Raw genomic sequence first — 12,327 nt, forward strand, 5'->3', positions numbered from 1 at the left:
TTTAGATAATGCCCCCACCCCCCATGGTGTCAGGGTATTTTCATGTTGTCGTTTCCAGTTCCAGGATCTCCTTACTTCCACACAGCAAGCCAGACATATGGCCTAGACCAGTGGATAAGGGAGTTGTAGCTGTCCAGATATAGCCATGCTCCTACTCCCATTAAACCCAAGCCAATGTGGTCAAAGGTGAGGAATGATTCAAGCTGGAGTCCAGTGATATATTGAGAGCCACAGCTTCACCATCTCTGAATTACGCTTCGCTTATATGAGAAGAATTTCCTGCTTTTGCAGTCATGAAATACATATGAAAAAGGTGAGAGTCTGCTATCATTTAGTTGTTTTCCCTTCCTACTTGGATCCTGAATTGCTCAAGGAAGTGACACAATATCCAGTTAGTTTAATATTATCCGATCTTCTGTTAAACTGAAGAAGAGCGCCTTGTTCTGTTTTACTTGGATTGTCTTCTACCAAACCACCTTATGCTCTGTTCTAATCTATCACACTGGTCTTCCATGACTTGCTAAAATGTGAAAGTAATTTAATTTCGAGGCATTGACATAATCAGTTTTCAGTAGACTAAGATGAGGGCACCACCAGAACGAGAGGTTACATCATGGGGTGAAATGAAAGAAAGGGAACTGTGTGACAAATGGCGCACACTTCAGCAGCCCTCAATTTCATTTGAATACTGAATCTTTCCCATTTTGCAGCTCCCCCAAGTTCAGGCCACTAATGATGAGCACAAGAGTTAATGACTATGCTATTCTTACCGTATAAATACCAGCTTGACCTTTGACGGTGCCGTCTTAATGATTGCAGAAGCATTCTGGTGACTTCTCCCATACAAGATCTGGTTATTTATCTGTTTTATGAAGAATATTTGAGACAGTTACAAATTAAACAGTAACAAAAGGTTAAGTATTGTTTTCTAATTTTATTACACCATCAATAACTCTGAAGGAAATATCCTAACCTTCTTTTATGAAGCTTATCTTCAGTAGCATAAAAGGAGAAAGTGAAGGAAATAGACAAGGAGGGATTGTTTTTTGTTGCTTGACTTTCCTTGATTGCTCTTGGAGGAAGCTGATTTTCTAGGTCCATTTCCAACAGGGTTTAGGCCCAGTTTTGGCACAGAAATTGCTTTGACCTCTGTTGGGAGATGGCCAGGAGAAATGAGTCTCTTAATTCTCCTCAATCTCTCAGTGGCTTTTGATACCATTGACCATAAAATCCTTCTGGAGCAGCTGTCTGAATTACAGGTGGGTGGCATCATTTTGCAATGATTCTGGTCCTATTTGGTTGGTCATTTCCAAGAAACTGAAGTTCAGTCCAGAGACTGAGACACTGTTAGTGGACAGTTCCCTAGACCAGATGGATGGGAGGTTGCCTGCTCTTAATGGGGTTACCCTCCCTCTGAAGGAGTGGGTATGTAGCTTAGGGGTACTTCTGTATCCTATGCTGTCAGCTTGAGGTTCAGGTGGCCTAAGTGGCACGGAGTGCCTTCCATCACTTTCAGCTGGTGGCTCAGTTGTCCCCTATCTGGACAAGAATAGCCTAACTACTGTTGTCTATGCTTTAGTAATCTCTAAATTAGATTACTGCAACATGTTATATGTAGGGCTACCTCTGAAGATGGTTCAGAAACTTCAGCTGATGCAGAATTTGGTGGCCAGGCTACACACTAGGGCAAGACGGTTTGAGCATATTATACTGCTCCTAGCCTGACTGCACTGGCACTACCAACCTTACTGTTCACTTTTGAAACATGGATCATTTATAAACACCATCTCCAACTCCTCAAAAGATTCCATCAACGGTGTCTCTGAATTTTTTTACACATCACTTGGAAAGACAGGTGAACTAATACTAGTGTACTGGAAGAAGCAAAGATCACCAGTGTCGAAGCAATGATTCTTCAACATCAACTTCGTTGGACTGGTCATGTTGTTCGGATATCTGATTATTGTCTTCCAAAGCAACTACTCTATTCTGAGCTTAAAAATGGAAAACGTAATGCTGGTGGTCAACAAAAGAGGTTTAAAGACTCTCTCAAGGCAAAGCTTTAAAAATGTAGTATAAACACTGACAATTGGGAAACACTGGCCTGTATGCACTCCAATTGGAGAACAGCCTTTACCAAAGGTGTCATGAACGTTGAAGATGCTCGAACTCACACAAAAGGGAGAAATGAGCTAAGAGGGAAGCATGTTTGGCAAACCCTCACCATGACAACTCCCACCCAGAAACCTATGTCCCCACTGTGGAAGGATGTGTGGATCCAGACTTGGCCTCCACAATCACCTACGGAAACCATGTTCATGGAAGACAATCTTACTCCACTATGAGTGATCACCAAAGAGAAGAAAGAAGCACTGGCTGACAATTAGTTTCTGAGCCCAATGAAGTGCTGGTTTTGACCTATAAAGCCTTAAACGGTTCAGAACCAAAATACCTCCAGGACCAGCCCTACCCATATGAATTGACCTGGATCCTGTGATCATGCCTCCTCCATGAGAGGTCCAAGTGTGGCAACATGGGCCTTTTCTGCAGCAGCTCCTCATTTGTGGAATGCTCTCCCCAGGGAGGCTCACCTGGTGCCTTAATTATGTATCTTTAGGTGCCAGGCAAAAATTTTTCTCTTCAACCAGGCCTTTGACTGAAAACATTCTAAATGTTAAATGTGTTTATGGGAGGAGACTTATTGGTTTGTTTTCATTGTATTATGTATTTTATATTCTCATTCTGCATTTTTAGTCTGGCATTAGCTACCCATGTGGGCAAGGCTGGCTATCAATTATGCCACAACAACCTTGGGAGTTAAGTTTAGTTGCATTAACATAATTTGCATTGTGTACCACTTCAAACAGAGCTACAGAATGAAAGAGAGATAGAAACTGCACACACTGTGGAATTGAGGCGATAGAAATCCCATTTCCTATGAACCTATTACAGTGTCAAACCATATCAGACTTTTACTTTACATTACTCTTTTTCCCTTTCAGAAGTACAGATCAGTATTCTACAGGAGTCTTTTTAAAGCACAACTGCACTTTAGTAAGATATTGTGCAAAAACGCATGAAGGGTGAAAACAGGCAGTGCTAACCTCCGTCTGCTTACTGTCACAGAAGTCTGTCTCCATGTGAAGAAGGCAGCCCTCCACATGAAGCAAGATTGAGATTTCCCTTACAAAACTTGTGCATTTAAGCAACTTAACTATTTTTCTCCAATTGTTATCAGCTGGAATGCGTAGTCACAAATTGCTAAGCTCCCAACTGTGTACTACAGTCCACTTTCCATATTAAGATAGAAACCCTCTACCATCTACCCATGCCATGAATATCCCACAAACAGCAAGGTAACAGCTACCTGCTAGATCACACCAGTGCTCAGTCTATTCAAGCTCTAACAGCCACCCTGAGCTGACACTACTGGACAGTCATAAGCTGGCACCTCAACACAGCTGTTGAGTGCCTCAGTGTTGGATTTAGGGGTGCGGACATTTCCAGTAACAACCGTAAGTATAGATCTATGCTTGTAGAATGCAACCACTGCGGGTTATTGGCTAGACTGCTGGACCTCGGTTCAAATCCCCACTCAGCCATGAAGTTTACCGAGTTATTCTTGGGCCAGTCACTGTCTCTCAGCCTTTTCTACCTCACTGGGCTTTTGTGAGGATAACACAGAAGAAAACTGTAGGCAGCCCTGTTTAGGGAAGCTTTTAATGTTTGATGGACTATTGTATTTTAATATTTTGTTGGAAGCCACCCAGAGTGGCTGGGGAAACCCACCCAGATGGGCAGGGTATAAATAATAAATTGTTGTTGTTGTTGTTGTTGTTGTTGTTGTATCACTATAGCTCCTTGGAGGATAGATGGGATATAAGCATAGTAATAATAAGCAAATCTACTGATTTTTAATAGTAACTTTATAAATCATAAACACAAACACAACCTGTGGCTTCTCTCCCCTTCCCACAAACTACTGTAATAAAAAACCTCCAATTGCATAGCTTTCCTTACAGGCTTCAGGGTAGGGATAGGAAAGAACCATGACTTAACTGTAATGACAAAATCTGCTGCTCTAGGCTCATTACGAGAAACACAGGAGGGAGGTCAAGGAGGGAGAGCAAAGCTCAAGGGAGAGTAAGATAAATAAATGGAACTACCAGCTAGGGAACTAGAGTGGCTAAATTATTAACTAAGTCTACAATAACATTTAATACCAGGAAAACCTTAACAGGCAGCAAGTTCTTAGTGGTGGGAGGGTGACATCTTAAATATTTCACAGAAGGTGGATGAGATACAGAAGGTAATGAAAACTAACGAGTGAAATTTAAGGAAGAGGAAATTACAGCTATACGTGTCAGGATGTGGAAGGGGATTGGGATGGAGAATTGTCTCCAGAGGAAAAAGATGTTTTTCTTCCTTTTTAAAAAAACCCCAATAAGGTAACTTATTGACTTCTGACAGGAACATAGGAAGCTGCCTTAAGCTGAACTGGACCATTGGTCCATCCTGTCTCAATATTGTCTACTTGCTAGTGGCTCTCCAGTGTATCAGGTAGAGTACCAGATACCCTTACCTGATGACACCATGAATTAAACCTGGGGCCTTCTGAATGCAAAGGAGATGCTCTACCACTGAGTTATGGTCCCTCCCCTTCCCTGATAATTGGCCATGCTGGCTGCGGCTCATGGGAATTGGGAGTCCGGACAACATCTAGAGCATAGCTGCCAAGTCTCCCGCTGAAAAATGCAGGACCAGCAGCGGCACGGCACCAGAGGTCGCTTCTACGAGTGTCTGAACATGCGTAGAAGCAACTTCCGGTGCCGGCGCCGCCCGATTTCCAGTGCCCATACATGGGTAGCGCGGCACCGGAAGTCGCTTCTACACATGTCCGGACATGCATAGAAGTGACTTCCGGTGCCTCGCTACCCATGTCTGGGCACCGGAAATCGGGCGACGCCAAGACCCAAAATGGAACCTCCCTGGCAGGTAGGAAATATGGGCGATTCACGGGATTTTTTTCGGGCTGCCAGCGGGAAACGGTTTAAAATATGGGGGTTTCCCGCGAAAAACGAGAGACTTGGCAGCTATGATCTAGAGGGCCACAGATTCCCCCCCCCAATGATTGTTTTTGTTGTCTTTATTTTCCAAGAGTATGCAGCCCACCTATGTTTTAAGTTGATCACATTTCATTAGTGTGACCATTCCAGCCGAAAGACAAGCAGCAGTTCTGCCAGCAAAAAATATTAATATTCAAGCTCAACAGATAAGCCAAATATAATTAACTGGATTTAAAAGCAATATGCTTTATTTTTTTTTAAAAAATGGAAGGTTGGTCAAAATAATTTCTCCATTTTTTATTACCCTGTCTAGTTACTTCCTTACAAACAGAACATATTCATGCTCTTTGTCAAAAGAAGTCCTTTTCAAAATGATTTGTACTCAGCATGTTCCTATACGATGGTGATAACTTATCTATTAAAATCCAGCTGATACAGAAATGCACAACAGCAGCTGAAATGTCAGGGAGTTTGGTGTTGAAAGTGGATTACAAATGCTGGATTTCCAAGAATGTAGGGCCAGCGGCACCCCAAGTTTAGTAATCAATCTGAATGATGCGTTTGGGCAATATGATACACCTTTCTGTTATTGCTCACTTTCAGCAGAGGAGATATCATTCTAAAATTGTTCAGGTTCTAAAAACTGAACAAAGAACTAGGTTTCCCTCTGCATTGCAGGGCAAAGCTCCCAAATTGTTCAGATGGAATTCAAAACTATACAATCTCCTGCTGATGAGCGTCCTGATGAGTATCTGAATTGATGCGCCTTTGGGTTCATCAATCAGAATTCCTATTCTCTTATGACTGATTGCTTTGAAAAGCCTAAGGTAGTGTGAGATAATTGATGCCAGTGCAAAATCTTCCTCTTGTCTAGTAGGCTTCATTCAGTGCTGCCATCAGTTTCTGGTTCATTGTGTGAAAATAGATCTAAGCAACCTGGACCTGGGCGTTTGGGTTCATCAAGTAAGCCAAGAATACTAATTAATAATAATAAATGAATCTTCTTTACAGTATGCAACCCTTTGACTAGATCAGGGACAGAGAACCTGCAGGTCCCATCATCCCTAACAATTAACCATGCTGCCTGGGGCAGATGGAGTCCAACAATCTCTAGAGGACCACAGTTGCTCACTGCTGATCTAGATGAAACACTTATTCATTTATAAGCTGAGAGGAATTGGTACCTACCACAGACAATCATTCTCATGTGGAAGCTCTTGACCCTCAGTTTCAGGGGAATATGGTCAGGAGAAGACATTTAAGCCTCCACTTCTATATATCCCAGATGTGTGGGGTATAAATATTATTACTACTACTATTTTGTATGCCTATGTAAAATAGGTCCCAAACTCAGCCTCATATTAATCCCTGCTACAAACTGTCTTCTCCTTACCTAACTGATTTACGGCATTTATTTTTTTTGCCCCCACTAGCAAAAAATTCATATTGGGGGGATAAGCAATTTTAATATTTGACTCTATTTAGTTAATTTTTAAAGTACATATGAGTAATGGTCAGCCATCTCCTCTGTTCTGGGTATGAAGACAATATTATATCTGTCCAGAGTTTTAAACCGTATAGTGAGAAAATCTCATCCTGTTGAAATATGAAACATCACAGGAATTGAAGGAGATGCCAAATTTGCCCGTCACATTTTCATGAGTGAAACAGACTTTTAATAGTTTTTCATTCCAGCAGAGAGAAAGGCAACAATATTTTACATCAAAACAAATCTACACATTATGTCAGAAGCATGTAATTAGAGGATCCCTAGGCACTGACAAATGTTTAGATTGTTTTCGCATTTCCTCAGGCATCCTTTTTCATTTTGCCAAAGCTGTGAAGTCGCCAAGTAGGAAATACTGCATTAAAAATACAAATTATTACTGTGAGATATAACATTCTTGTATTATCATCTTCTTCAACTATGACTACTATTTACAGTACTTCCTATTCATGGAGTACATGTAAGTGTTCACTGCCTCACATATATTACCCCAGTAAGGTTTACAATGGCCCAGTAAGGTAGGTTAGTATTAGGCTTATGGGCAGATGGGGACTGAAGATGAGAGAAGAATGGTTTGTCTAAGTCCCCCTAGTGAGTTTGTGGCTAAGGTGGGAGAGACCTAACTCAGTGGAAGCAGGCAGGCTTTGTATGCAGAAGGTCCTAAGTGAAACCTTTGCCATTTCCTGTTAAGAGGCTCAAGCAACAAGGCTGGGGAAAACCTGTAGAGACCCAGGAGAGCTAGTAAAAGTCAGAGTCAGAAGGTTGGGGAACCTTTGTCCAGCGGGTCAAATCCTCGGAGGGCACCTGTTGTATGATATTAGGTAGATTCAAGCCCACTGGACAAAACCATGGGGGCATGCTTTTAGTGAATTGAAACAGCAGCAAATGCAGGTCCCATCGCAAAGGAAGTCAGGACAGCACTCCAGGTCATAAGCTCCTAATTGTTTATTAGCAGTGGGAATTGCATTCAGTGCTGTTTAAATTCTGTGCTGACTGCATGTCCCCACTGCCTTTGGCATGGATTGGCTCCACCCAAAAGCAAGACTTGCATTTGGCCCTGAATTTAAACAGTGTCAAATGCAAGCCCCATTGCCAGTAAACACTTGGACCCTCCTAATAATAATAATAATAACAATAATAATAATAATAATAAATTTATTCCCCACCCATCTGGCTGGGCCACCCCAGCCACTCTGGGTGGCCCCCAACACACAAACACAATAAAACATCAAACAATTCTTCCCAGGGCCGTCTTAAGCATACCCGGCGCCCTGGTGCGATCCTTCTGGTGCCCCCCCTTTCCCAGAGTTGACACACCCCCCCACTGGCGGTGGCGGCGGGAGCTGCGTGGGGCTCGGCGGTGATGTCTTCGTCGCCTTGCACTGCCGTCGCGGCACCGCTGGCCGAGCTGCTGGGTGAGGCGCTAGGGCACCCGACGGCTCGGCGGTGCCCGTGGCCTCGCTCGTGGGGCTCTACTGCGGCGCCGGCAGCAGCGCAGCCAGAGCCGGAGCTGAGCCGGGCGCGCAGCTGGCCGCTAGCCTGGCCGCCTTCTACACGTGCTTCCAGCCGGCCCGAGGCAAAGCTGGAGCCGGAGCGGCACCGGAGCAGTGGCAGCGGCAGCAGCGCCTGGAGATCAGCGCTGGCAAGAAGCCATACAGGCCATGCCGACAGCGCCCCCTGAACACCCAGGCGCCATGGTGCACTGCGCCACCGGGGGTCTACCTAGAGCCGGCTCTGATTCTTCCCTGGTAGTTGTGACCATCCCAAAGAGGGTGTACTGGGTGTCATCTGATGTCACATGAGTGACAAGTAGGTGTGGCTAGCCAAAACAGCCATATGAGCCGAACTGCCTGCCCTGGTGGGCCTAATCTGGTCCACAGGCTGGAGGCTTACCACCCCTGGGGTAGACAATACAGGTGTAGGTGAACAATTAGTCTCACTTGGTATAAGGCACATTCCTATGCTCTTAGCCATGAATTTGTCAGCTCACACTCACAGCCAACAGCTCTTTTAAATTCTTGCAATTAATTTGACCTTTCCTTTGGAATCCTATGTAACAAGGGGGCAGCATAGAATGGGCACACCTCTCTCTGGCACTGGATGTACAATCAATGAAATCTTATGGCAATCACTTCCTCTTTGACCAACAGTAAAGGGACCCCTTACAATTAGGTGCAGTCGTGACCGACTCTAGGGTTGCGGCGCTCATCTCGCATTATTGGCCGAGGGAGCCAGCGTACAGCTTCCAGGTCATGTGGCCAGCATGACAAAGCCGCTTCTGGCGAACCAGAGCAGCACACGGAAACGCCATTTACCTTCCCGCCAGAGCGGTACCTATTTATCTACTTGCACTTTGATGTGCTTTCAAACTGTTAGGTTGGCAGGAGCAGGGACTGAGCAACGGGAGCTCACCCTGGCACAGGGATTCGAACTGCTGACCTTCTGATCGGCTAGCCCTAGGCTCAGTGGTTTAACCCACAGCGCCACCCACGTCCCTTGACCAACAGTAGCCCCCATCTAAATATACCACACATTAGTTTGCTTTCTAAACCTTCAAATCACTGGACCCGTTGAAGTCAAGTTGTAGGCACGATAGCCACTCCAAATAAAAGATTCTCTTCCAGCAGGATTATTATAAGTGGCTCCACATATGTGAAAATGTTTCATAGGATTCATAGGATTCAGTCTCTTGAGAGACCAAACTTAATAAACTGGGGTGAGTCATAGGATCTGAATCACTTCTTTGAAGTGGGGATGGCGGCTCTGTTGCATTATTAGTTTGCATTCAGCAGCGGGTTCCTTTGATTACTCTTTAGCTTTTTAAAAAAATAATAATAATGATGAAAGTTTACCTCTAAAAGTTCATCTCCAATGTGCAATCTTCCATCTTTCCCTGCAGGGCCATCTGTACTGATGCCCACGACAAAGATGCTCATGCGAGACCTGTCCTTATTGCCAGCCAGGCTGAGTCCAAGTCCATTCTTGTCCTTTTCAAGTTCAATAATGTGCAATTCCCCAGGCAGATCTGCATATCTTTGCCTGATTTTTTCTATTAAAGAAGAGAGACAAACACACAATATACATACTTAGGAAAGTATTTTCAGTGCAACTCACTGGTTTGTTCCATTTGTTTCCTGAGCTCCTAGTTTTGCAATTTAGTCACACAATGCTAAAAAGGTAGCATATTACGGATGAATTCTGCATACTGTCCCTTTATGCACTGCATCAGCCCATGCTGACCCCAATATGCCTCGTATTTTATACCACAGGAGTGCTTTGTTCCACAACATTTTAAGTCCTAGTTTCTTTATAAAAAAAACCAACCCAGTCTGAACTATTGTTTGAAAGTGGCATCCAATAACAGCACAAGGTGAAAGCAATTAATTCATTCAAAGGAAAGAAATGAGATCATAAATATAGAACTGTACATTAAGCCTGCATCGCTGTCAGAGGTACAACTGTTCCACTGGGAGACTAGGTTAGCAGTACTGTACAATGTTAAGTGTGAACAGTAAATGTTTCTATAGCAACAGCAGACCAAAGAACAGCTTGACAGAGTAGTGACTATCAAATTAAAGGACGGACATTGCTATCAAACCACAGGACAATGTTTCAATAGTTGAAAACTAATTCTGCATTTACAACCTGAAATTATCACACCATTTATTTTGCATCCATTCGTGCCTAGAGAAAGTGAAATTTGTCCTTAAAAAACAATAACAACTTGCCTACTATGAAATAACAACAACAATCTTTATTACGGTCCATAGACCCATCAATTCGTTACCAAGCGATACACAGCTGGGACACCCCGCCCTCAAACCACTCAGACATCTTACTCAAATTCGGAATAGGAAACATTAGTTTTTGTGACCACCGATAAAAACTTTGCCACTGCTAGTGTTCTGGCATTTGACCGGTCTTCCAATAGGAACCTGATATAGAAATCCTCTGATTTTCCTGGGAGCAAGGCTAGCAGGGGTGAAATCACTTCAGCCCTAGCTTGCTCAAACTTCCCACAGTGCAGCACAATGTGTTTTATAGAATCTACATCATGGGTGCACGAGCACAGTCTTTCCTGGTAGGGTACTCCTCTCATCCTGCCCTCCAGCACTGCAGAGGGGAAAACATTCAGTCTTGCTTTTGTGAACAGCCTTCGGTAGTTTGGCACTGTCAAGTTTTGAATATAGGCTGCTGGCTTAAAGACATGCCCATATTGTACTCCTACTGCCAATGGACTGCAGATCGCAAGTGATTGATGTCGTAGATCACTGTGTGAATTATCCCAAAGTCTTTGCTTTAAGGTCTTTAGGGCACCTTCATATCCCAGGCAAAAGAGTTGGGTGGGTGACAGACCTAAAGCAGTGGCTTTTCTCGCCATGGTTTTCTGCCATTGGCTGATGTATTCCTCATTGTTCAGGTATTTATACAGTCCCTCCCCAAGTTCAAATACTACAATCTTGAGCCAATGTTTTAGTGCAGCCCACCATGCCTTTGTTGAAATTGGGCATTCACCCGTTTCTAGCAGGAGTATGGAATTTCGCACACAATTGGGCACCTGAAGCAAGGATCGAATAAATTGTGCTTGGAAGCCATCTAGCTTAGGCAGGTCCCCATTCTGCCAGACATTTGCTGCGTACAGGATTTGGGGGACAGTTTTTGCATTGAATACTTTTAGAGCTGCTGGTACATACTTGCCGCCCTTTGTATGGAAGAATCGGAGTATGGCTAGTTTTGTAATCTCCGCCTTTTGAAGGGAGGTTTGCCAGTGGTAGTTCCATGATCTTGTATGGTGGAATGTTAGTCCTAAATAGCTGAAATGTTTAATCTGTTCAAGTTCATGGCCATCCAGCGACCAGTTTAACCGGGAAAAGCTTCTTTCAAATACTAAGATTTTTGATTTTTCATAATTTATTGTTAAGCCATTTCCAAGACAATATTCAGAAAACTTCATCAACAGGTGTTTCAAAGCCGGTCTGGTGCGTGAAATTATGGCCGCGTCATCAGCATAAAGCAGCAAGGGGGTCCTTCTTATACCTATTTTTGGAAGGTGACCATCTGCGTCCATTAGGCACTCTTCTAGATCATTTAGGAATAAGCAAAACAATGTTGGGGCCAGGACACAACCCTGTCGAACCCCCCTACTCATTTCGATATTATTTGATAGCTGTCCCTGCTGACCGCATCGGACCTGCAGTTTGGTTCCGTTATATAGGGCTTTTATAAGAAAGAGGAGACGCTTGTCCTGTATTATCTGATCTAACTTGGTCCACAAATGGGATCTGGGGACAGAATCGAATGCTGACTTCAGATCCATAAATGCCACAAAGAGCTTGCCCTGAAGTGGCCTGGTATATTTTTCGGCTAGGAAAGACAGCATTAGGCAGTGGTCTGTGGTTGAGCGATTCTCTCGATAGGCTGCCTGGGCTTCAGATAGGATGTTATATTCATTAAGAAAAGTTGTCAGTTTATTACTTAGGAAGCAGGCATACAACTTCCCAATTACTGATAGCAGGCTAATTGGCCTGTAATTTGAGGGTTCTTTAGGGTCGCCTTTCTTGAATATTGGGACGACTATAGCATGCTTCCAGCTTTGTGGTACTTTGCCTGAGCTGTTTACCACTGTGAAAAGGGCCGCCAAAAGCGGAGCCCACCAGAGCTGGTTGGATGTTATAAGTTCCGCTGGTATAAAGTCTTTTCCCGGGGCCTTGCCATTCTTCAGTTTCTCCATTAATGTATAAATTTCCTCCACTG

The 12,327-nt window shown here is 43.8% G+C and overlaps 1 protein-coding gene across 12 annotated transcripts in view; it reads right to left on the reverse strand.

Annotated features, from left to right (window-relative positions):
* Positions 1 to 12,327, reverse strand: part of PATJ (PATJ crumbs cell polarity complex component) — a 159,642-nt gene that overhangs the window by 56,796 nt on the left and 90,519 nt on the right. For all 12 annotated transcript variants that reach the window (XM_060276858.1, XM_035122728.2, XM_060276860.1 and 9 more), the window contains 2 exons: positions 9,426 to 9,622; positions 771 to 862 (listed from right to left, as the gene is read on the reverse strand). In XM_060276858.1, coding sequence (XP_060132841.1) covers positions 771 to 862; positions 9,426 to 9,622 — 289 coding nt within the window. The remainder of the gene's footprint in view (positions 1 to 770; positions 863 to 9,425; positions 9,623 to 12,327) is intronic.

This window comes from Zootoca vivipara, chromosome 7, assembly GCF_963506605.1.
Source record: "Zootoca vivipara chromosome 7, rZooViv1.1, whole genome shotgun sequence".
Lineage (NCBI taxonomy): Eukaryota > Metazoa > Chordata > Lepidosauria > Squamata > Lacertidae > Zootoca > Zootoca vivipara.